This window comes from Oncorhynchus nerka, linkage group LG22 (assembly GCF_034236695.1).
Source record: "Oncorhynchus nerka isolate Pitt River linkage group LG22, Oner_Uvic_2.0, whole genome shotgun sequence".
Lineage (NCBI taxonomy): Eukaryota > Metazoa > Chordata > Actinopteri > Salmoniformes > Salmonidae > Oncorhynchus > Oncorhynchus nerka.
In genome coordinates, this window is record NC_088417.1 from 8,684,411 (window position 1) to 8,710,383 (window position 25,973).

General features: G+C 44.9%; 1 protein-coding gene across 4 annotated transcripts; it reads right to left on the reverse strand.

The window, feature by feature from the left end:
• Nucleotides 1–18,808: 18,808 nt before the first annotated feature.
• On the reverse strand, nt 18,809–25,304 carry LOC135563733 (uncharacterized). 4 transcript variants are annotated; one of them, XR_010460445.1, is made up of 5 exons: nt 25,213–25,304; nt 19,996–20,083; nt 19,722–19,895; nt 19,517–19,618; nt 18,809–19,392 (listed from the first exon to the last, which is right to left on the reverse strand). XR_010460445.1 is itself a non-coding variant. In XM_065006899.1 (5 exons), the coding sequence occupies exons 1-5, from the start codon at nt 20,283–20,285 to the stop codon at nt 19,019–19,021; spliced, it is 774 nt and encodes a 257-aa protein (XP_064862971.1). In that variant the 5' UTR covers nt 20,286–20,406; the 3' UTR covers nt 18,809–19,018. The 4 variants fall into 4 exon arrangements, 1 of the variants encoding a protein (XP_064862971.1); XR_010460446.1 differs by lacking the exon at nt 25,213–25,304 and adding an exon at nt 20,270–20,406; XM_065006899.1 differs by lacking the exon at nt 25,213–25,304 and adding an exon at nt 20,270–20,406 and having other exon boundaries at nt 19,996–20,103.
• Nucleotides 25,305–25,973: the final 669 nt, after the last annotated feature.

A 25,973-nucleotide genomic window follows, 5' to 3' on the forward strand; every position in this document is an offset into this window, starting at 1 on the left:
ACAGATGGACAGGTATGATCTAAGAGCCCCGTGGCACAGAAATGTACAGTATATTAATGAACATCTAGCAGTTGCATATTAGTTAACAAATCTTGGAAAATACACGTAGTTACTCACTGCTGTGCATCTGCATTGCTTTCTCTTTGGGGTTTTAGGCTGGGTTTCTGTATAGCACTTTGTTACTACTGATGTACAAAAGGGCTTTATTGATTGCTTGAAAATAGATGTGCTTATACAATGTTAATTGCAGAAGTGATCAACCCCCTTAATTTGTAAAGCACTTTGAGTACCTTGGTTGGTAGAAATACACTATACTGTATATACTGAGTGTACAAAACATTAACAACACCTGCTCTTTCCATGACATAGACTGACCAGGTGAATCCAGGTGAACGATATGATCCCTTATTGATGTCACTTGTTAAATCCACTTCAATCAGTGTAGATGAAGGGGATGAGACAGGTTAAAGAACTATTTTTAATTCTTGAGACAATTGAGACATAGATTGTGCATGTGTGCCATTCAGAGGGTGAATGGGCAAGACAACAGATTTAAGTGCCTTTGAACGGGTTATGGTAGTAGGTACTAGGCACACCGGTTTGTGTCAAGAACTGCAACGCTGACGAGTTTTTCATGCTCAACAGTTTTGGAAAGTAGTTTGTTCTTAACTGAATTGCCTGGTAAAATAAATAATAATCTCTGAAGTTCAGCGCTATAGCGATGTTCCCGTGGTTACGGAGACACTGCATTCACAGTAAATGCTGCATATCTTTTCTCAAATTGGAAGTTGCCTTTAAATTTCCAAGCGGGCTGCAGAACTCAGCGATACGGATTGAATCGATCCCTGAAATCTGCAAAAGAGAAATTGGTCTCGTGTTTGTCTACGTAGAGAGATATCCAGCCACAATCTAAAGATTTAATATCCAAGATGGCGTAGCAGCGAAGACGTGTTTGTTTTGTCCTCTCGTGTACTTTTGTATTTTTTGTAAATATATATTTCAATTTATTTTCAATCTCTTCTCGATTTTTTATTTGATTATACCTTCCGGTAACCTGCCTCACCCAATGTGATACGGATTCGCTATTATTTTAAATTTTAGAAAACATTCAAGAATCTCCAGAAGCTAACCAGCTAATTAGCTACAAGCTATTTAGTCATTGTTAGCCACTGCTAGCGGCTTTTACCTTCTGCACAGATACCAGCCCTGTTTTTAGCCTGGACAATACTCGCCTGTCTACCAATATCGCTTGTCTACCAATATTGGACTGTCTCTCCACAACAACGCCGGATTCCTGCCGTAATCCCTGGACCACTACTACTGATCTTCACAGCTAGCTTGCAGCTAGCTATCTAGCTCACAGCTTGCAGCTAGCTAGCTCACAGCTAGCTAGCTCATAGCTAGCTTTCACTCACCGTGGCACCTAGTACCGAAGCTATTCTCTGAGGCCCACCTCCCGGCCTACTCAGCTGTTCACTCGAACCCTACTCATACACGGCTAGAGCCAAAAACTCCACCGGATCCTTGATGTAAACTCTGGACCTTGGCACCGGATCACCGCTGCTACCGATTGGATATAGTGGCTAACGCCACTGCCACGAAGCTAGCACCAGTTAGCCGTGAGCCAGGTCGCATCTCCCGGCTAGCAAACTAAATTCTACAATACCTCTTTCGCCTTCTGGCTTGTATTCTCTGTCGACACGGCGCCCCGCCGCACCACCACGACTGGTCTGCCGACGAATACTCTATCCGCTGTGCCTTCATCCGGCCTCCGTCGAGGCAGACGCTACTAACTTTAAACGCCGTGTCGCTAGCGTAGTGGGGCTCCCCTGTTCCATCTACTGCTGCCCCCTGGACACTGTGATCACTTGGCTACATAGCTGATGCCTGCTGGACTGTCCATTAATCATGGTACTCCACTCTGTTTATTTATTTTTTATCTGTCGGCCCCAGCCGCGAACTCAGGCTCTCTGTGTGTAGTTAATCCGACCCTCTCTGCCTTGTCATCGCCATTTTACCTGCTGTTGTTGTGTTAGCTGATTAGCTGTTGTTTTAGCTAGCTCTCCCAATCAACACCTGTGATTACGTTATGCCTCGCTGTATGTCTCTCTCAAATGTCAATATGCCTTGTATACTGTTGTTCAGGTTAGTTATCATTGTTTTAGTTTACAATGGACCCCCTAGTTCCTAGTACCTCTGATGCCTCCTTTGTTCCACCTCCCACACATGCGGTGACCTCACCCATTACAACCAGCATGTCCAGAGATACAACCTCCCTTATCATCACCCAGTGCCCGGGCTTACCTCCTCTGTACCCGCACCCCACCATACCCCTGTCTGCGGATTATGCCCTGAATATATTCTACCACGCCCAGAAATCCGCTCCTTTTATTCTTTGTCCCCAACGCTCTAGGCGACCAGTTTTGATAAGCTTTAGCCGCACCCTCATTCTACTCCTCCTTTGTTCCACGGGTGACGTGGAGTTAAACCCAGGCCCTGCATGTCCCCAGGCACCCTCATTTGTTGACTTCTGTGATCGAAAAAGCCATGGTTTCATGCATGTCAACATCAGAAGCCTCCTCCCTAAGTTTGTTTTACATACTGCTTTAGCACACTCTGCCAACCCTGATGTCCTTGCTGTGTGTGAATCCTGGCTTAGGAAGGCCACCAAAAATTCTGAGATTTCCAAACCCAACTATAACATTTTCCGTCAAGATAGAACTTGTAGCGGTATTTATCAGAGAGGGGTAAAGAAAGATTTTGTTCGGGCGCCAGGCAGGTATTAACCATGCCGAAAGGAAAAGAGTAGAATAGAGAGAGTACCACTACCAGACCCACACACATCAGCAGAAGAGACTGCCTAGAGTGTAGCCTGTTTACCAGATAGCCAGTGGAGAGAAAAGAGAATACACACCATATAAAACCCACATCACAGCACAGGGGTAACCCAAACAAGAATACCTCATACAATAATACTAATACTAATAATGGCAGAGCAATTCAACAGCAACTTCATACAAGAACGACCCCAGTCATCAACATAGGATTTGCAATAATCTGTATTATTTTCTAGTGGATGAGTGCAGAGGGTATGAATGTGGGGGGTGTTCATCGACACAACAAAGGCCTTAAAAATGTCCAGTCTTCTCGGCCACATGTCATTAGTACACCTCACCTCAATACAGTTCACATAACAATACACAACTTGCAAGCAACCTCCCTTTTAACTAAAATGTTCATCAAAATACTTCTGGCAGGGCAATAATAGTCCAGCTCTAATGAACTTCAAGGGGAAGTGCATTTGAAAAATAGAGAGTCTGTTGCAGGGTAAAGCACTGGAACGAGAGGGAAGAGAAAGAGAGAGAAAAAGAGAAATCTTAGCTGTGGTCTTCAGGCCTGCCGTGTACCGTCTGACTGTCCGATGGTTTGTTGGTTTGTATGTTAAAGCTTCGCAACAATGTTGCTACGAATCCATGCGATCCATAACGGGGCGGTCCCAAACAAAAACAACCACGATCTAAAGCGATCACACCGATGATTGAGTTAACTACATTATAAACTACAAATGCTGAAAACAAACAAAACTTCTGCAGCACAGCACACACAATCAAACTGTCGCGCCACCCAAGAGCTCCTCACCAAAGAGCTGAACAAGCTCTCTTTATTTCCTCCTTCCTTACTGCTCATGCACTCTTAAAGTGGCAGCGCACGGTGAAGGCTCCGTGCAGATTTCGCCACACTCCTCCCCCCATGAAAAAACAATGCCTGTAGAAACAAAGAGGATGCAGGCTTTGACAAGTTCATGTTCCTGCTACACAAAACCAGGGAAGTCCTCCTCATCAGAGTCCTCCACGAAGAGGTCCTGCAGGTGTTGCTTTTGCCTGCGATCCAGCTCTTCTGCCGTAGGGTAGCAGGGCTTTAGGTCAACAACATGCACTGTCCTGACATCTTCCCCAGTGTCCTCCAAACAGACCAAGTAGTTCACTGGTCCCAACTGCTGCACTACACGGTATGGACCTTTCCATCTCGAAGCTAGCTTGGCAGTGAACTTCTTAGATGCCTTTGACAGATGATGGGAACGTATCCAGACACGAGACTGGGGTGGAAAACACACGTCTCGTCTATGTTTGTCATAGTTTCTCAGCTGTCGAAGTTTTGCTTTGGTTTTGCTGGCCTCCACTCTGGCTAGCAAGGTGTGGTGGTGTTGTACGGCATCAAACGCTGGGCAGTCAGGTGAAACATTTGAACTTTGCAAGACCCTGTCCTTCGGACCTTTTAGTGGTCTTCCCAGGTGGAGTTCGGCGGGAGTGACCCCAGAAGTCTCCTGCACGGCAGAGTTCAGTGCAAAGCGAAATTCAGGGAGATGCTGATCCCACCTTGTGTGCTGATCCCCCACGAATGAAGCAATCATCCCCTTCAGGGTTCGGTTTACCCTCTCGGTCAGGTTGGTCTGAGGATGATAGGCTGTGGTCAACTTGGCAATTACCCCCCAGTAGGTACAGAGCTCTTTGTAGATTCCTGATATGAACTGCGGACCTCGGTCAGAGAGGATTTGGTCTGGAATTCCAAATCTGGTAAAAACCTCCCTTCGCAGAATTAGAGCAATGGCTGATGCAGTAGCTTTGCGGAGGGGAAACAACTCCACCCAGTGTGTGTAGTAGTCCACTACCACCGATAAAAATTCATTCCGTGTCCCCCGGCTGGGAGGAAAAGGTCCCATGAGGTCAATTCCCAACATTTCATTTGGATGGTTCAACACGGTCTGCTGCATTTTCCCGGCAGGTCTGCCAATGTCTGGTTTGTATTTCTGGCAGACTTCACACTGCTGTACAAACCTCCGGGTATCAACCCACATGCCTGGCCAGTAAACCACCTCTTGTAGTCTTCGATAAGTTTTAAAAACTCCAAGATGGCCACTCATGGGATTGGCATGATAAGCTTGGATTATCTGGTCACACAATGTAGAGGGAATGAAGACGTGATAATGGGTGCTGTGTATTCCATCTCCTCTTGGAGTTTTTCGATACACTTTATCCTGAATTATGCTATACTTATCATTGAAGCGACTCTTGGAGTCTTCTTCAGACAGACTCTTGTGGATCACCATGATGGCAGCATCCTTCTGCTGTGCTCTCCATACACTCTCATAATCCAGAGGAAAGGAATCATCCAGACATTTAGCGGTAGTATAAGTACTGCACAAGGGAGGACAAATATTGGCAGTCTCTGTAATCCGAGAAAGGGCATCTGGTACAACGTTCAGTTTTCCTTTGCGATACTCAATGATGAAGTCAAACTTCTGCAGTCTGATAGACCAGCGAATAAGACGGCTGTTGGTCTTGCCTGATGCCAGCACCCACTGCAGAGCAGCATGGTCTGTGACAACGGTGAAGATCTTTGCCTCCAAGTAGTAGCTCCATTTCTCCAAAGCCCAGACCACAGTGAGGCACTCCCTTTCAGTTGAATAATTCCTCTCGGCTGAATTAAGGGTGCGACTTGCATAGGCAAGAACTTCTTCTGTTCCAAGTCCTGTTTGTTGAGCCAAGACTGCTCCAAGTCCTGTTTGACTTGCATCCGTGTACACAATGAAATGAGCATTCAGGTTAGGATGTCCAAGCACTGGAGGAGTAATTAGACTGTTTTTGAGTGCTTCAAATGCACTTTGGCATGCAGGGGTCCATTGGAATTTCACACCTTTCTTCTTAAGGTGGTTGAGGGGTTCAGCTACCTTTGAAAAATCAGGCACAAACCTGTGGTACCATCCAGCCATACCCAGAAACCGCTGAACAGCCTTGAGGGATGTGGGAATTGGGAATTCCTGCACGGCTGCAACTTTGGCTGGATCTGCATGGATACCTTCAGCATTAACCACATGACCAAGGAACTTGAGTTCTGGCAGACAGAAACAACACTTCTTCAAGTTCAAGGTCAAACCTGCAGCCTTTAGTCTGTCGAAGACGGACTGAATGTCTTGCAGATGATCCGCAACAGAGGAGGAGTAGATTATGATGTCATCCAGATACACAAGACAATTTCTACCCCTCAGATCTCCCAGGACAGTCTCCATCAACCGTTGGAAGGTTGCTGGAGCATTCTTCAAACCAAAAGGCATGACTTTGAAGGAGTACAAACCAGCAGGGGTGACAAAGGCAGTCTTGTCCTGACTAGCGGGATCAGAGAGTAATAGGATACGGCATGTGTCAAAATTGATTGATTGCTGACCTTATGACCTGATGACATGTACAGAATATGTGCCCCCGCCCCGCCCCCCCTGTTCGTGTGGTCATGTGTTAGAGGGTGTTTGAACTTTTGGGGCCCATGCCCCCCTCCACCCCCCAGTTTTATCTCCCTTATGGTTGTTATCTATGAAGCAGGAATGTCTGGGGCTATAGATAGCGCTGGGGCCTCAGCATTATAAATGTCCAGAACAAGGCTTTCGAAACCCAGAACCGTAAACCCTATTTTTTAAACATGGATTTTGCGATCAGTGGCAAAGCTGTGATGACTGTAGCCTCGGAGGCAGGACCGCGTCTGAAACATCGAGAAAGGGCAAAGTATACAGCCGCAATATACGATGCACCAAAAAAGCGGTTTTTAAACGTGTATAGAACCCAGATACCGCCCGCAACGGCGCTGAAAGATGAAGTGTTGATGTCTAACGGACAGCATTGGGGGCATCTGTTTGATTACTTGGCCTGTAGCGTGAAACTCTATACGTTAGCCGAAGGAGAAGAATATACCGACCAGAAATTAGGCGTGACTTATGATGTTGAAGACTGGACGGTTTTTCGACAGGTTTTGTGTCCCGAACTGAGCCGTATCACCAAGGGTTACAGCTTGTTCACAGGCTACGAGACCCGTTGGGAAGGTACCCCGGACACCTCAGGAAGAGTATTTCAACCCCAAGAAGATACAACGTCAGGAGAGGCAGCCCCCAAAGAAAGCGAGGTAAGCTGTGTTGTTAACCCCGCCCAGATACCCCGAGGGTTGGTTCAAGAATAAAAAGGCTGGTTCTTAAAACCTACAGTTCTTAACCTACGCATTGACCATGGATATTCCTAACGCATACCCGAACTCCGAAACGGCCTGGGCTCCCGACACTAAGGATTGTATGCCTCGCAGCCCTCCATTCTACTCCCCCCTGGCAAGACCCTCGACACCCCCTACCTGTACACAACCTGAGGACGTGTTTGATGGGGTGGTCAGTACTATTTTTGTTGACACAATCAAGGCCTCAGTAGCCGCGCTTTTAGACGTGGTGATTGGAGAATATATACGAGAAAAATGCATCGGTTGTGAGATTAATCACCCCAGCCAGCGAAGGCACCCATGCCTATACGATCCCCCAAGATACTACTTCTTCAACAATTTTGAGGCGCTGGTGAAAAGACTTTGGTCCCGCCGGTTTATACCATCGCTGGTCAGAGCCCTGGAGGCTATGGGCCTTGTGCCGTCTATCCCCAGAGTTTACGGGGTAACCGAAGCATTCCTACACGAGCTAAAGGAGGCAATTCACATACACCAGAAACTCAAAGAAATCCGACACACCCTGGTGGAGGATAACAAATACAGGGAGGCTGTGGTGTCGGATGTGTTGGCTTTCTGGCTCAATAAACCCCAAGAGCCCGAGTGACATTTTTGTTATTTAGATGTAGAGCAATGGGTAACTATATGTATACGATGTTAGATAGAATAAATACATTTTTTCTTTTGAGAGAACTTACAAGTGTTATGCATCAAATTATTGAAAATAACGTGAACAATGTCTTGTTCTACAAAACCCCCAATTCCGGGGCTAATGTAGAGCGTGTTTTGAAAATGGAACAAATCATGACTCATGTACGCCATGCTGGCGAGGTTCTACAATGGACACAAATGGTAACCCGGCTTGGTGGTGATTCTGAAGAACTAGAAACAACCTTGTCTAAGATTTTACTTTATTTGTTTGAAACACCCTTTAATTGTACCATGTATCATATTTGTTGTTTATATACTTTTATAGCGGATGTGTCTGTTGTAAAAATTCAGCGAAACAAACCTGTTAATCTAACCCAAATATACAAGGTTTTACATGATTCGATCATAGAGAAAGGGGGGGCATGTATCCTGCAACGAATTAGGGATTGTCTGTATACGTAATACCTAATGTTTTCATGAAAATAAAAATCCCAAAAATGAAAATGAAATGTTGTTATTTGAAAGTGGCTCATTAACATTATTGTACCTCAGAGAGGCAAGAAGGATGGCAGAGCAGATTTTGAAAAACATTTATTATAATCCCTCTAACCCGGGGTCTTATGGTGGTAAGGAGCGTTTACAGCGCGCTTTAGCCGAAGAAACAGGTCACAGGTTAAGCGATGCTAAAGTCACTGAGTGGCTATCCGAACAAGATGCGCACACTCTACATAAACCCGTGAGAAAACATTTTCCTAGAAATAGAGTTTTTTCTACACACCCATTGTCCCAATTTCAGGCGGATCTATGTGACATGCAGGCCCTTGCAGATAAAAATGAAGGAAACCGCTACATGCTAACGGTCATAGATATTTTCTCTAAAATAGCTTTTGTCCGGGTCTTAAAGAATAAGAGCGGCGCTGAGGTGACCAGGGCATTTGCCTCTATCTTGAAGGAAGGAGGCGCCCCCAAGAAAGTGCAGACCGATGGCGGAAAATAATTTTTTAATAAGACCTTTCAGAAACTAATGAAAAAGCACAATATAGTACATTTTGCTACAGGATCGGATTTGAAAGCTTCTGTGGTTGAACGCTTTAACAGGACTCTGAAGGAGAGGATGTGGCGCTATTTTACAGCGCACAACACGCATAGATATATCGATATAGTTCAAGATTGAGTAATTGCGTATAACAATAGTTATCATAAAAGTATAAGGATGAAACCCTCCGAAGTCTCTTCGGAAAACTCTTTTCAAGTCTTTAAAAATCTGTATGGTTTGCTCCTCTTCGCCGTAAGAAAAAATACATTTTAAATTTATTGTGGGGGACTTGGTTCGTATATCCAAGTTGAGGGGTGTTTTCGATAAAAATACGTGCAAGGATACAGTGATGAGCTTTTCACGGTTACAGAATGTCTGCCGCGCATACCCCGGTCTACATATTAAAAGATTATGACGGGAACTTATAACGGGATCTTTTTATGAGCAGGAATTACAGAAGGTAACGGTTGGTAAAGACAAGGTGTTTCACGTAGAGGAGATTCTAGATCAAAAGAGAGAGAAAGGTCAAAAATGGGTGCTGGTCCGCTGGAAAAACTGGCCGCTAAAATTCAACCAGCTGGGTATTAGAGAAGGATGTAGTGAAGGCATCAGGGGTTAATTTAAACCCCCATGCATGATAAAATACATCCTCATTCGGGTGTACACCGGAGGGCATAATGGAACACAGCGGCTTCTACCTGACTCTCCCCAGTAATGCGTCAGCACACATATATCGTAATAATCAGAGTTCTAATTATACAACCAATTTTCCAAAGCCTATAGAGTTATCAGAGGCCTGGGAAGTAGGGCTCAGCGAGATTACATACCCCCATAGCTGGTATAATATCAAAGATAAGGACCGGGAATTTTATTTCAAAATGCTAACGGAACCTGCTAAATTTATTAAGGTTAAAAAAGGGTTCTAGGGAACCGTCGAAAGGCTCGTCTCCGAGTTGAATGAACGGCTATCGCAGAACAGTATGGAAATATTCCTGATGTACAACCCTATAAATAAAAGGGTACAAATCTCAGGAGATGCTTCCGGGGGGATAAAGACCAGTGGTAATTTAGCCTACATGTTAGGGATGGGGCCCAATACATGGACGTATGTGAGAGATAAATTATTCCCATTCCCCGCGGATATACATGCAGGATTTTACAACATATTTGTGTATACCGACATCATATCCTTATCAAAGGGTCGGAGACAACTGTGTGCCACTCCTGAGAACGGTTCATATAGATGGAAAGGATGGGGACATCGTCACTGTCACCTACGACAAGCCACACTACGTACCTGTAAGCAAGAAATATATTGAAAACATTCTTGTTGAGCTTAAAACGGATCAGAACGAAAACATTGAATTTACTTATGGTAAAACGATTGTAAAACTCCACTTTAGACCCACCAAAACCTCTCTACATATATAATATTAGTATTATATATTTTATATACATAATACATCTAAATTAAAATTATGGAACACCGACATCTCGACCCTAACCGGTATGTCACATACTATGTGGATCAAGTGGGTAATGGGTTACCAGGATATTATGGATCGCCCACCATGTATGGTTCGGGATCGGAGGGATATTTCGTAATCTCTTTAGGATGGTTTTACCGTTTATGAAGAGAGGCTTCAGCATAGCCAAACCGCATTTAAAATCAGCAGCAAAAAATATAGTAAGTGAGGTTGTCGCCAATGCGATAAACAGAAGGGCGTCACCAGATGTCGAGAGTCAAGAAGGCTCGGGGTTGATGATGTTGTCTAGAAGACCGAAAAAGAGACCGCCAGGTATAAGGCGAAGACTTGAGCCTAAAAAACGGCGGTTAACGGTTAAAAGAAACTCAGTTAGTCAAAGACGGGGTAAAGTGAGGAGGTCTGGACCAAAAACGGTAAAAAGAATACTCGGAAGTATTTTCTAAAAGAACAAGCACCATGGCTCTTTTACACCGCATGTCCTCTGAAGCTATAAAAACAGAGCTCGATCTTTTCACGGCCCCCTTAACCCAACATTCAGTAGAGAGGTCCAGTTATGTGGAGATAGCCCCACTCTCTGCCATTACAGACAACGGCCCCATAGAGTTTTTCATACCAGGCCACGGTGACAACTATCTGGACCTCAACAACACCTTGGTGCATTTGCGTCTAAAAGTAACCAAAAGAGATGGTACTGATATTGCAAACGATGCCAAAGTGAGTCTCATTAATTACCCAGTGGCCACCATCTTCTCCCAAGTGGATGTGACTTTGGGGGAACGGCTAATCAGTCAAAGCAGTGCCACATACCCCTACCGTGCCATCATGGAATGCTTACTCAACTACTCTGAAGACACTCTCAAGACCCAATTCAGCGCAGGGCTTTTTAGCAAGGATACTGCAGGAGGCTCTATGGAATCGGCAGACCCATCCACAGGTGCAAATAAAGGCCTGGCCGCCCGGGCTCGCTACTGTGCAGAATCTCGAGAGTTTCATCTGCTAGGCCCTATACACTCTGACATTTTCTTTCAAGAACGTTTACTCTTAAATGCGGTTGATTTAAGACTAAAATTAACCAGGGCCAAGGATGAGTTTTGCCTAATGTCTGCAACGGATGGGGACTTTAGCTTAAAAGTGTTGGGGGCCACGCTTTTTATTAAAAAGTATCGGTATCTCCGGCAGTTCGTCTGGGTCACTCACAGGCTTTGCTGAAAGGAAATGCCCTTTACCCTCTCCAAAGAATTACCATGAAAACCTTTAGCATACCTGTGGGCAGCAGAATCTGCAGTCAAGAAAACCTATTTCTAGGCCATTTACCGCGATACGTAGTTATAGGTTTGGTTGATCACGCCTCCAATACGGGCAGCTTAAATAAAAAACCCTTTAATTTTCAACACTTCAATGCAGAGTATGTCGCTCTGTGTCAGGACGGACGTCAGGTCCCTGCTAAGGCTTTCCAACCGCAATTTAATAACAACATATCTGTGCGAGAATTTTACAATCTATTCCTGGCTACCGGGAGGCATCTAAAAGATCTCTCTTTACCTATTGACAGAAATGATTTTGCCGAGGGTTACACAATGTATGCTTTCAATTTATCCCCAGATGATGACACCTCAGGAAATCTTTCTGTGGTGTCCCAAGGTAACCTCAGGCTGGAAATGCGTTTCCGTACACCTTTAGCCTGTACGGTTAGCATGATTGTTTATGCCTGCTCTGATTCAATCTTGGAGGTGAATAGCCGAAGACAGGTTTTAGTAGATTATTATTAAGGATCGTTGAGCAAAAGACATGAATACCCAAGAGTTGGAAGGGCTGATGAGCCGACTGATTGGAAAACAATTTTGCGGAGTGTTGGCTTGTGATGAATTACCTATGGAGAAATGGAAGGTGCGGCCTGCAATGTTTATTGTCAATACCCATCCTAAAAACATGCCGGGTAAACATTGGCTAGCTGTGACCTTAGAAGAGGAAGGAGGAAGAAAAATCTCAACTTTTTTTGATTCCTATGGTTTCCCACCCGGTTTTTCACATTTCCCCAAATCTATTAAATAATTTCTGACCAAAAATGGCTCAAAGATATACTACAATATCAAACAGGTGCAAGATACCCTTTCAACGACATGCGGTCAACACTGTGTATTCTACCTATGCCAAAGAGCTCGGGGAGTTTCTTTTGAAGATGTTATGTCTCTTTATAAGGATGATTTAAGAAGTAATGATAAAGTAGTAGCTTGTTTTGTTAGAAAATATCAAAAGTGTTCAAATGTGTATCCTCTAAGAACGTGTAATCAAGGCGTATGCTCACGCCAAATGTTTCAAGAATGCCACAAATGTTAAATTGCTTATTTTTCAAATAAAATTTATTGAATTTAATCATAGTCATTCAAAAGTCATTCAAAAGGCTAACCACCCAGAGAGATCGGGATTAGGGAAAGGTCCAGAGGCGTTCAGGGGGGTAAATGGGTTATCGTCATTCATTTCATAAGGATGCGAGGGTTTTGGGGCATCTTTAGGGGTGCTGTATCTCGGTGACGGTTTGTGTTTTAAAGAGTGAATCTGTTGCCGAATCTTATAGTTGGGTACACCCGAGAGGGGTATGTTGAGGATGGCCAGGGCCTTAAGAAACTGAAGCCACCCTGGAGGTCTTCGGTCATCAGCCACCTTGTGGGCAGATGTGGTACTTTTAAGCAAGTCAAGTATATGTGAACCCTTGACAACAGACCCCTGAAGGATAAACTCTCCTTTGTCATTCCAAGTAGCTGCCCCATTTGAGTCTTTTAGCTTGTTCATAATGTAGCTAACATTTTTCCTGTTACGTGCCGGAACATGGGTTAACAAGTCATGCATAACTTTACCTTCAACAGGCATTTGATCTTCAGATGGTAAGCTCGCAGGTACCGGCCTTACAGGGGCGTGGCTCTCGCGAGGCTCGTCATCTTTTAAAGGGTCCTGTAGGGAAATAGTTAAATGGCCTGTCTCTCTCTCCCCTTGTTTCACCAAGGACAAATACCTTTGCAAGAGGTTTGTGTATTTTTGGACCTTATCATAGGGGTTCAATCCTTTTTGATTCAAAATATCCTTCATGGCCGTATCCAAATCATTTTCCGCTGTTTGTCTGATATTTTCGGGGGCCCCTGCATTTGTTTTTTTAAGTCTATCCAACTCTTGTTGTGGCACCAGATACATTTTATTGGCCATCACCCTATGTGTTCAACCACCACGTCGGGCTGCAATAAGGCTGGTGATGAAGGGCACGGCTATACTTAGTAAAGGTAGAATAAAACCGCCAGACTGTTGTATGCTATGTCGTTTCTTTTGAAGACTGACCCTTTTATTGGCAAAGAGCTTGATCGAGGTCTTTTGTCTCTTTAATTTTTCAATTGTGTCAGGGTGAGTGGAATGCGTCCTTTGAGAAGATTCAAAGCAATCTCACATAGGGATAATATGAGATCTGAAGAACAGTGACCCAAGATGGCCTTCCGTTCATTAGATGTAGCCCCAACTAGGCTTCTCAAGAGGGGCAAGTTTCTTTTTAAACGAAGAGACATAGCGGCTACTTTTTTTTAGGAATGTACACAGCCGGCCACTCCCACGGGAACAGACCGGTTCGTAGCCTCAGGTGTTCTGGAGTATTTGCTTTTAAATCCACGATTAAATAAGAAAATGGCGCTTGGGTTGCGTCCTCGTAGCTCTCCATAAAGTAGGATTTCCTTCCCGGGTACATCTGCTGAGCTAGAGTGTTAATTTGTAGTTTGTCTCTAGGATTTTTGAACAAAACCATGTAATTGGCGTTCAAACTGATGGTGCGGCTATTTTTACCTTGGTGAAACACATTCTGCACCAAGTAAAGCACGGACAGGTTTCTATGATGCGTATATTGGCTAAACGCTCGGGCAATTTCGGGATGTTCGCTACCTGCAAATAGCATATCGTCCAAAACCAACAGATTGTTTTTATGAGGAGGTAAAAGTTCATCATCAGACAGGGTATCAGGTATTCCTTCAACAAACTTGATTTTTATTGTCTTCAACGATTCATCATACAGAGGTTGATAACATGAATAACACCACACAACATTATCAGGCTTTTGAGATAACACATGTTCAGAATTCTCTAAAATACTTTTTACAAAACAAGTTTTACCACTATTCGAAGGCCCTGCGATTAAGGCCGAAAATGGTAGTTGCAACCGGGGGTCAAAACCTTCTACAGCAGTCATTATATCTTAAGCTTTAAGACCCCTGTAATCTTTTAGTAAGTGGGGCCTTCCTCAGATGGAAGCCCTTTATTATACACAACAATCTTTTTGTAGGAGCTCCTAAATCTCAAAGTCACTATTCCTGTCATTTCGGAACCACCCCTCAAACAAACGTGTGATTGATTCCTAGTTTTTACACGAGGTGTATTTTTTTTCATAGTTTTTGAGTCACGCCTGACACACTGCGGCCTGTAGCATAAGTCAGTAGCCATAGGGCAATGTAGTCCCGTCAGGCAAAAGCACTCTCTTGTCATAGACAACCCTGAATCTTTTAATGAGTGGGGCATTCCTCAGATGGAAGCCCTTTTTATCCCTAACAATCTTTTTGTAGGAGCTCCTAAATCTCAAAGTCACTATTCCTGTCATTTAGGAACCACCCCTCAAACAAACGTGTGATTGATTCCTAGTTTTTACACGAGGTGTATTTTTTTTCATAGTTTTTGAGTCACGCCTGACACACTGCGGCCTGTAGCATAAGTCAGTAGCCATAGGGCAATGTAGTCCCGTCAGGCAAAAGCACTCTCTTGTCATAGACAACCCTGAATCTTTTAATGAGTGGGGCATTCCTCAGATGGAAGCCCTTTTTATCCCTAACAATCTTTTTGTAGGAGCTCAAAATCTCCAAGTCACTATTCCTGTCATTTAGGAACCCCTCGACCAAGCGTGTGATTGATTCCAAGTTTACACGCTGGGCATTTTCATAGTTTTGAGTCACTCCTTTGGCTTTCAATACCACGTGATTCTTTAGCGTTCTAAAAGCATAGCTTTTGGGCCCACAGGATGACCATTCTGTGATATGGTCACCCTCTGCGAGTTCGCTCGTTAAGCCACCCAGATAGTTGCTGAGTGGGGGGCTCCAATCCCCTGGTTTGCTTACATAGACCACAGAGTCTGTGTCGTGGTAAAGTACCCGCCTCTGAAGCTGCTCCATGAGCTTGTACAGTTCAAGTCGGCCATAGGCCGTGGTAAATGCTGCAAGAAACACATTTACATTACCCGGGGGTAGAACCCACTTCTTGTTACGTCGCCATTGCCCCCAGGCAATGTCTTGACTCAAGAATGAAAAATGTGAAATTTCGTATTGGTCCGAAAAAATGAATTCAAAAAATTCTTCAGGGTCTTTAATAATCGACGTTGTCAACATATTACACCTCTGCGCTAATTTGCCCCAAAGCGAATTTAGGTACAATTTCGACACATTTCGTTTGGTTTTGTTGACCTCTATTCTGTCAGGGTCAAGAAGGATGTCTTCTCTGTCATGATAGTCTTGAATGTACCTGTCTTTACTTTCTTGATCTGTGACCGATGCAGGATAGCCTGAAGCCATTTGCTTACATCTCAAGAAGGTCTTGATGTACTCTTTAAAAAGAGTGTCTGATTTCTTTGGAAAGTTCCATACTTCAAAGATTTTGGCCACACGATACCCCATCTCTAAAGCCTTAGAGAATTCAGCTGTGACCCATACACCTGTCAGTGCTCTTTCTTGATCTGTGTGATCACATGGGGTTTGTTGTATGTTTTCACTGCAGGTGCGACAAAGGGGAAAGAAAAGTTTTCCTTGAGGGCCCCTGTAAGGCAACACAGGTATAAACAAACCCCTTGGAGGGTAGACTGTTGCTTTGATCAGACCAAAATATTTTTGAGGTAAGTCAAAATCACGATGAATAATTTCAGGATGACCTATAGGATAGCATGAGGAACTCATTACATGCGGATAAAGGGATGTAAAATCCACATAGCCTATTGTCTCGTCGGGTTGCGCTACATACCTCAATGTCAAAGCATTGGTACGGCCGCCATACAAGGCCTGTCTTGGCTCCAGAGGTTCTGGGATGTCAAAGCTGGAAAGGAATGCTTGAACATGAGGATCAGACTTTTTGAGGGCTGTCCATTCGTGCTCCCACAAAACAACCACTTTTAGACCGTAAGTAGCCTGTAACGAATCAACTTTGTCTTGAAACTCTTCGTACATTTCCCCAAAAGTCTTTTGGGTTAGGACACATATGTTCTGGGGCACAAAGCAAGATTTGCAACCATGGAAGAAACAACCGTTGTACTCATACACGGTCTCAACCCCGTCAATCTTGGTGTAGCCATCTACATGGTAAGAGCCAAACGCCTTCTCCCCTCGATTCAAAGCATGTTGAATAAAAATGTCTTTATCCTGGGCCATATACTCTAGCCATTGAATGGACCCACTAGAGTAGGCCTTGAACTGGCGTCGGTAGTTGTCAGGCGAGGGATCGCTATAGAGGATGTCGGCATATAGTGTGTACGGTATGTTTTCATGCATGCCGATGCAATCGTTGTACAACTCCAAGGGTCAATACCTGCATCTTTGATTACCTCTTCTCTGAATCTGAGGCATCCTTCACGAAGTATAACCACATCATTGTCACAGTATGATTCCATCTCTTTATGGAAATCAAAGGTGCCATGTCTTACTGTCTCATACCAAGTCATGAATCTCTCTCGCTCTTTGGGAGACATTTGATCACACCCATACATTTCTGGGCTGGGATATGATCCTATATAGTGTAGATTCTCCTCAGATGTGAAGAAGTGGGGGAACCAGCCTTTCACAGAGTTTTCAAAACCCAAGGCCTCTGGCATTTGAGCCAATCTCATGGGTAAGAAGCTTAAACTGTCAATGTATCTCTGGTTGAAGGCGGGATCTACAAAACACAGGATTTTACTCCCTTGCGCTAGGACCCTCGGCGCTATGCCTTGCTGTATCAAGGGGTTCAGAAGAAGGTACGAGTCGTAGGCTCTAGCATTGTGCGCTATGAACGTAAATTTTCGGTACTGTGGTTTTCTAAAATGTTTTAGAAAGAGTAGTGCACAATTGGATCCTTCTGCAGACCACTTTTCCCCGTGAATGTCATGGTAGATACAAAAATAGGCAAATGATCCCCGATTGTTGATTTGTCTCAAAATCATAGAACACATATTTCTCTGAAGGTTCATCTTCAGCCAAGGGCTGAATATAACACTCGTGTGGCACTTCTTGAACCACTTCAGCATTTCTGCTTTTCAGAGCCCCTTTACAGATTGGACACTGTAGGATTCCACAAACATGTGGTTTAGGGCTATCTATTTTAAGGCTGTAATTGCAATGACATTTTGGGCATTTCTTGTTAATGGCACAAATGCTTACAGATTTACAGGCCTTAGGGTGCCATGTTTCAATTTTGTGTTTATCGTAACAGTAGGTCGAACGACATGTGCGATGGCAATCCTCACATGGTGTCAAGTTTAGGGTCTGCATAGGGCACTCGGCATCCTGACATACAGAACAGTTATAACGGCACGAGTGCCCCCCCTTTCGGCTGTAGCCGGTATGGCAGGATCTACACACATAGGTTGCCCCTAGGAACGCCGTGACGTTTGTAACGGCATAGTAATGTTCATTTTGCACATAAAAGTACAGAATCTGGGGGTGCGGTTGGGGGGTGTTTTGGAACTTCAAGAGAGCTGCATTAGCTCTACTGTGGTACAAAACCACAATCTTGATATTCAGAAGGTTTTCAAATTTGACAATGTCTGAGAATGCCACGCCTTCATGGATCCCGAGACCGACCGCCGTTTGGATCTCTCTAGCCTTTTGCAATGCCGTCAGATCAGTACATCCGGGGTTAAGTAAATGCGCTAGGCCTATTGCAAAACATAGCTTATTATCGGGATTGTGAACGTTTATGAGGTAGGCCCTTTTATTGCTTATGATTTCTGACTGCATTAGGCTATCAAGCTTCCTTCTCTGCCCACCGCCCCCCCTGTGGTTGACGTATTATTTGCACTACAAGCTCTAGGGTTCGATCGGCTATGATGGCTAAATTTTACTGAACAAGGCGTTCTACCAGCGCTGTAAATTGTTCAAGATCTGCTTCGCCATTGGGTAAAATAAGAGATACTGAATTATGCAGGCTATCTCCACATATTTCCAACTGTAAGACATCACGAGGTTCGCCATAATCTCTTGCTGTTTCTAACAGGTCATTCAGAGTGTCCATTATCATCATGTAAAATACAGCATAGTCAAGATTCTGATTCACACATAGGAAATTGAAAAACTGTCGAATCTCTGTATTGTTGAATTTATTCCTGTACACAACCCTGACACGTCTATCCTGAACATCTGCAGCCAGATTTATTAGATAATTGTCCAATTCCCCAAAAACATCTTGTGGCGTTTCAGACTCTACGGACCTAGGCGTTACGGGTAGTTCTATCGCTGTCGGGGTTGTCGGGGCCGAAATTATCTGACTCGCGTTCATACGATTAATTAAGGTTATGAGGGCTTCGGGAATCTGGGATAACATGTTTTCCTGACTGGTTCATACGATTAATCATTTCTAAGAGTTCGGCTGGAATCTGTGTTAATATGCTTTCATCTAACGTTCCTGAATCGTTCATACGTCTTATAACTTCTAGGAGTTCGTCTGGAATCTGGGATAAGAGGCTTTCAACTGTCTCCCCGTGTTACGTTAGTTCTGCCATTTTTGGATAATTAAGAGTGTTCGTTTTTTTCTTTCTGTAATGGTTGGTGTTACATGTATGATTTTAGCGTCTGTATTTGCGTTTTTTAATGGGGTTGCTGTTTAACATGCGTGGAATTGTTCTATGCCAGAATAACATATCGTCTCTGTACTGTCTCTCAATTAAATCCCCCAGTCGTTTGTATAGCAAAACATTCCTCGATTTCAAAGCCCTGGAAAATAATGTGAAAAACCTTTCTTGTTCGGCTGCAGGTACTGAGGCCGTAGAATTGACTGGGTCTATAAGGTTGGCCGCATCACAGAATAGCTGGTCATCAACATCTGACATGTCATTAAAAACAGGTCTCTTGGGTGTTTCATTCGGAATGCTCGGGGCGCCGGAATCCCCCAGCTCTAGATTTATGTGGTCGTCTGTGCCGTTTTTCGCCGGTGCGGAGTCTGAATGAAAATAATACATACATAATTACGTTATTAGATATAAAAATATATATGTTAGCTACATACAAATGTCAAATACCTTTCCGTTATAATAATATATATTAACAGTACATAGTTAAAATACCTCGGCTTTTTTGGCGCTTGTTGTGACGAATCGCCGAAACCGGGGGTGTGTGACTTTTTCCCTCTAGCGTTCCAGATTCTGCTGGGTCTGTCTCCGGGCAGTCTGAAAAACATTATTTGTCCTTGTTTTAACATAGGCTATCAACAGATCTATAACTAATAAAAAGGCTGATAACTAATAACAAAACTGTATAATGGTCCCATACCTTGTCCCTGGAGCGCCGGCTCGTGAAGCAGCAAGTTCCCGGCCCAACAGTAGTTTTCGGGTGGGCTTGATTCTGAGCAGTGTACTTGGGCCACAGTGAACGGTAGAATTGCATCAAAGTCCTGTGTGTCAGCTGTCCATAACGCATCCTTTATCATAAAGGGCTGTATGTCGGCTGTAAATACATAAAATAGTTTAAAAAAATAGTACAACCTATTTTTAAAATGTTTATATATAAATATTTCTTGGGTATGTGTTTAATTATAAGGACTTACAACGAAAAAAGGCCGTTGGTGATTGTCTGCCAGACTTTTGCTCCTGCGAACCCCCATCATGTTCCAGATCAGGTAAATCGCGTAAAAGCTGCGTAAATGTCGGGGATCCTAGATTCCATTAGACAATGTTAACAGTTATACGCTATATCTACACTTTTTAAATTTTTTTTTTTACCTATATTGGGCTTTTGGCCTGAAATACCTAAATAACTAGGGGTTAATATTCCAATAATATTCAAACAAATCTTAAAATATGTTTTTTTCATTTACTCACCTCCAGAAATATCCATTATGCGAGATTCCCTTATTCCGAATATTATTATTATTATTTTAATCTGTCCGTGCAGCTCAATATTCGGGCCTTTATGTTTGCGCTAAAGCAATGCTGACAACGTAAAAAAATAGTTCTGTCCCTAACTATCTAAAAGTTCGGAATGAGTTTTTTTGAGAGATGTATGCTACACGCCAACCCATGTATGTCTGGTTTAGAGAACACAGGCTGTGAATTCAAACAACAGGAGGGGATGTCGTGACATTCTGTCTGCAAACGGGGTGTGTGGGGGCCGCAGATTAGAGATATCTATGTTTAACCCCCGCTGTTCGGCTGATATCTCGACATGCCTTATGCATGATAGTGCACACCTTGGTTTCAAACGGTTCTCTACAGATAAGAGTTCTGGGACCCCCCAACCTTAGGATTTATGTTACACACACAACCAACCACACACACACACACACACACACACACACACACACACACACACACACACACACACACACACACACACACGCCTGTTGCTCCGCCTCAAGACCCCTCCCCACACACACACACAAACACTCTGATTCTATTTTACATTACATTTACATTTACATTTAAGTCATTTAGCAGACGCTCTTATCCAGAGCGACTTACAAATTGGTGCTTTCACCTTATACTTCGCGACAGAGTTGGAAGACGTTGTTAAATAGGTTTTTCCCATAGTGTAGTTTAGAGTGTGGAGTCTTAGAGTGATAATTGCGTTATTATCGTATTTCGTCGTCCTCCTATCTGCCTAGCAGCTAGCCAGCTAGCATACGTTCACCGGCTACCGTAGCACTGTAGTAACTATCACACTCAACCGAACGACTTGATTAGTGTAGTATTAGCTAGCTACATAGTTGTCTTTGCTGTCTTCGTATCCAAGATAATTGTGTAGTTTAGAGTGTGTAGTCTTAGAGTGATTATCTTAATTCACCGAGGTTAGCTAGCCAGCTATTTTGTCGTCCTTAACGTAGGAGACACTCCTAGCTAGCCAATAGCCAGCCAACGTCTACTGAATAGAACTTTCGCATTCCGGTCGCATTCCGCTTCGCTCCACAGGTAGTATCACATTTTCATTTCATTTCATTACAGTCCCAACGGTGTGATTTGTTTGATCGTAGCTAGCTACATAGCCGTCTTTGTTTCAAAGATAATTGTGTAGTCTAGAGCGATTTTCTTGGGTTAGCTAGCCAGCTATTGTCGTTCTCCTAACGCAACGTAACGTAACCAACACTGCTAGCTAGCCAGCTAGCTCCCGAAAAGCAGCATTGTAGAAACTTCACACTCAACGGTACGACTTGATTAGGGTAGTGTCAACAACGCAGCTAGCCTACTCCAGCAGTACTGTATCATTTTAATCATTTTAGTCAATTAGATTCTTGCTACGTAAGCTTAACTTTCTGAACATTCGAGACGTGTAGTCCACTTGTCATTCCAATCTCCTCTGCATTAGCGTAGCCTCTTCTCTAGCCTGTCACCTATGTGTCTGTCTATCCCTGTTCTCTCCTCTCTGCACAGACCATACAAACGCTCCACACCGCATGGCCGCGGCCACCCTAATCTGGTGGTCCCAGCGCGCACGACCCACGTGGAGTTCCAGGTCTCCGGTAGCCTCTGGAACTGCCGATCTGCGGCCAACAAGGCAGAGTTCATCTCAGCCTATGCCTCCCTCCAGTCCCTCGACTTCTTGGCTCTGACGGAAACATGGATCACCACAGACAACACCGCTCTCCTACTGCTCTCTCTTCGTCCGCCCACGTGCTCTCGCACACCCCGAGAGCTTCTGGTCAGCGGGGTGGTGGCACCGGGATCCTCATCTCTCCCAAGTGGTCATTCTCTCTTTCTCCCCTTACCCATCTGTCTATCGCCTCCTTTGAATTCCATGCTGTCACAGTTACCAGCCCTTTCAAGCTTAACATCCTTATCATTTATCGCCCTCCAGGTTCCCTCGGAGAGTTCATCAATGAGCTTGATGCCTTGATAAGCTCCTTTCCTGAGGACGGCTCACCTCTCACAGTTCTGGGCGACTTTAACCTCCCCACGTCTACCTTTGACTCATTCCTCTCTGCCTCCTTCTTTCCACTCCTCTCCTCTTTTGACCTCACCCTCTCAACTTCCCCCTACTCACAAGGCAGGCAATACGCTCGACCTCATCTTTACTAGATGCTGTTCCTCCACTAACCTCATTGCAACTCCCCTCCAAGTCTCCGACCACTACCTTGTATCCTTTTCCCTCTCACTCTCATCCAACACTTCCCACACTGCCCCTACTCGGATGGTATCGCGCCGTCCCAACCTTCGCTCTCTCTCCCCCGCTACTCTCTCCTCTTCCATCCTATCATCTCTTCCCTCTGCTCAAACCTTCTCCAACCTATCTCCTGATTCTGCCTCCTCAACCCTCCTCTCCTCCCTTTCTGCATCCTTTGACTCTCTATGTCCCCTATCCTCCAGGCCGGCTCGGTCCTCCCCTCCCGCTCCGTGGCTCGACAACTCATTGCGAGCTCACAGAACAGGGCTCCGGGCAGCCGAGCGGAAATGGAGGAAAACTCGCCTCCCTGCGGACCTGGCATCCTTTCACTCCCTCCTCTCTACATTTTCCTCCTCTGTCTCTGCTGCTAAAGCCACTTTCTACCACTCTAAATTCCAAGCATCTGCCTCTAACCCTAGGAAGCTCTTTGCCACCTTCTCCTCCCTCTTGAATCCTCCTCCCCCTCCCCCTCCTCCCTCTCTGCAGATGACTTCGTCAACCATTTTGAAAAGAAGGTCGACGACATCCGATCCTCGTTTGCTAAGTCAAACGACACCGCTGGTTCTGCTCACACTGCCCTACCCTGTGCTCTGACCTCTTTCTCCCCTCTCTCTCCAGATGACATCTCGCGTCTTGTGACGGCCGGCCGCCCAACAACCTGCCCGCTTGACCCTATCCCCTCCTCTCTTCTCAGACCATCTCCGGTGACCTTCTCCCTTACCTCACCTCGCTCATCAACTCATCCCTGACCGCTGGCTCGTCCCTCCCGTCTTCAAGAGAGCGAGAGTTGCACCCCTTCTGAAAAAACCTACACTCGATACCTCCGATGTCAACAACTACAGACCAGTATCCCTTCTTTCTTTTCTCTCCAAAACTCTTGAACGTGCCGTCCTTGGCCAGCTCTCCCGCTATCTCTCTCAGAATGACCTTCTTGATCCAAATCAGTCAGGTTTCAAGACTAGTCATTCAACTGAGACTGCTCTTCTCTGTATCACGGAGGCGCTCCGCACTGCTAAAGCTAACTCTCTCTCCTCTGCTCTCATCCTTCTAGACCTATCGGCTGCCTTCGATACTGTGAACCATCAGATCCTCCTCTCCACCCTCTCCGAGTTGGGCATCTCCGGCGCGGCCCACGCTTGGATTGCGTCCTACCTGACAGGTCGCTCCTACCAGGTGGCGTGGCGAGAATCCGTCTCCTCACCACGTGCTCTCACCACTGGTGTCCCCCAGGGCTCTGTTCTAGGCCCTCTCCTATTCTCGCTATACACCAAGTCACTTGGCTCTGTCATAACCTCACATGGTCTCTCCTATCATTGCTATGCAGACGACACACAATTAATCTTCTCCTTTCCCACTTCTGACGACCAGGTGGCGAATCGCATCTCTGCATGTCTGGCAGACATATCAGTGTGGATGACGGATCATCACCTCAAGCTGAACCTCGGCAAGACGGAGCTGCTCTTCCTCCCGGGGAAGGACTGCCCGTTCCATGATCTCGCCATCACGGTTGACAACTCCATTGTGTCCTCGTCCCAGAGCGCTAAGAACCTTGGCGTGATCCTGGACAACACCCTGTCGTTCTCAAATAACATCAAGGCGGTGGCCCGTTCCTGTAGGTTCATGCTCTATAACATCCGCAGAGTACGACCCTGCCTCACACAGGAAGCGGCGCAGGTCCTAATCCAGGCACTTGTCATCTCCCGTCTGGATTACTGCAACTCGCTGTTGGCTGGGCTCCCTGCCTGTGCCATTAAACCCTACAACTCATCCAGAACGCCGCAGCCCGTCTGGTGTTCAACCTTCCCAAGTTCTCTCACGTCACCCCGCTCCTCCGCTCTCTCCACTGGCTTCCAGTTGAAGCTCGCATCCGCTACAAGACCATGGTGCTTGCCTACGGAGCTGTGAGGGGAACGGCACCTCAGTACCTCCAGGCTCTGATCAGGCCCTACACCCAAACAAGGGCACTGCGTTCATCCACCTCTGGCCTGCTCGCCTCCCTACCACTGAGGAAGTACAGTTCCCGCTCAGCCCAGTCAAAACTGTTCGCTGCTCTGGCCCCCCAATGGTGGAAAAAACTCCCTCACGACGCCAGGACAGCGGAGTCAATCACCACCTTCCGGAGACACCTGAAACCCCACTCCTTCTCACCCCCTTAAAAGACCTAGATGCACTATTGTAAAGTGGCTGTTCCACTGGATGTCATAAGGTGAAAGCACCAATTTGTAAGTCGCTCTGGATAAGAGCGTCTGCTAAATGACTTAAATGTAAATGTTAAAGGGTGAGATACCGTTTTTAAACATTCCTTTTATTGAATTCCAAAATATTTCGTACAACCTTTAAGACATGTTTGAATTAAGTAACCCATTTGAATAATATTTAAACATGCAGCACACGTGTTTTATGTAAAAATAAAAAAAACCTTGGATGCAGGTCTTTGTACATTATTACAAACTTTAATAAAACGTAATGTTCATAACATACCCAATGTAGGAATAGACTATAAAATAATACATGTTTTTTTCAGATCTTACAGTTGTCTGCGCCAGACCCTAGCTTGAGAGAAAAGAGCGCTACCCCTTTGTTAAATGGGGGGGTATACATTTTCAAAAATTAACACCTACATTTTAACACACGTTATAATTCAACATTTATTTTAACTATTTCTTACAGATATATGGGGTCCTGTTAGCCCTGAACATTATCCGTTTCCAATTCCCCATCACAAAGTCTTTTCCGCGCTCCGTCGAAGCTCTGTCCTTTTTCCTGCCAGGGAAAGATCCGCCTTCGAACTTGTTGTTGTTCCGGTGTATGTCTCAATGATACCCCGGAACAACATAGGTTATGTCTCAACGATAACCTAGGCCATCGCCGTAATTGTTCACGATTTTCGAAAAGACTGTCCAGCTTATTCATCAGGGTTCGGAAAATGTGGTAATCGCGCCATTTAAAACTGAACATTATTTGAAAAAAATGTACATCCTTGCATGCTTTGGAGGATACATATGAACTGACCGTTTTCGTAGCATTTGACCTGTCAAATTGTTCACATGCTAAAATTGTCACTCTGGAGTCCGGGGTATAACCCATGGATGTGACTCTCAGGGCCATTAGATCCTGACGTCCACAGACTTGTTCTTCCAACGCATATCCTGGCAGCCTTGAAGCACTCAGGGCACGTTCCATTTGACACAAAGCTAGCCTTATTTTAAGCCATTCTCGCATCCTTAGCGCTAGAGAAAAAGGCTCGGGTTCTGCACGATAAAAGGGTTGGGACACGCTGTCTGTGAATATCTTAACCGTAGATTCCTCCGGGTTGAATATGTACGAAATATGGCCCTCGCTTGTACACAGAAATCCGTTAAAACATTCGGGAGCCTCTACCAAAATATCCTCCAAGCTTTTGGCGTTGGGTTCGTGACATGAGCTACA

Coding starts and splice junctions, on each gene's coding strand:
- LOC135563733 (XM_065006899.1), bottom strand. Junction 19,619..19,721: donor GCCGGCGCTCCAGGGACAAG/GTATGGGACCAT, acceptor AATGTTTTTCAG/ACTGCCCGGAGACAGACCCA. Junction 19,393..19,516: donor CAAGCGCCAAAAAAGCCGAG/GTATTTTAACTA, acceptor ATTTTCATTCAG/ACTCCGCACCGGCGAAAAAC.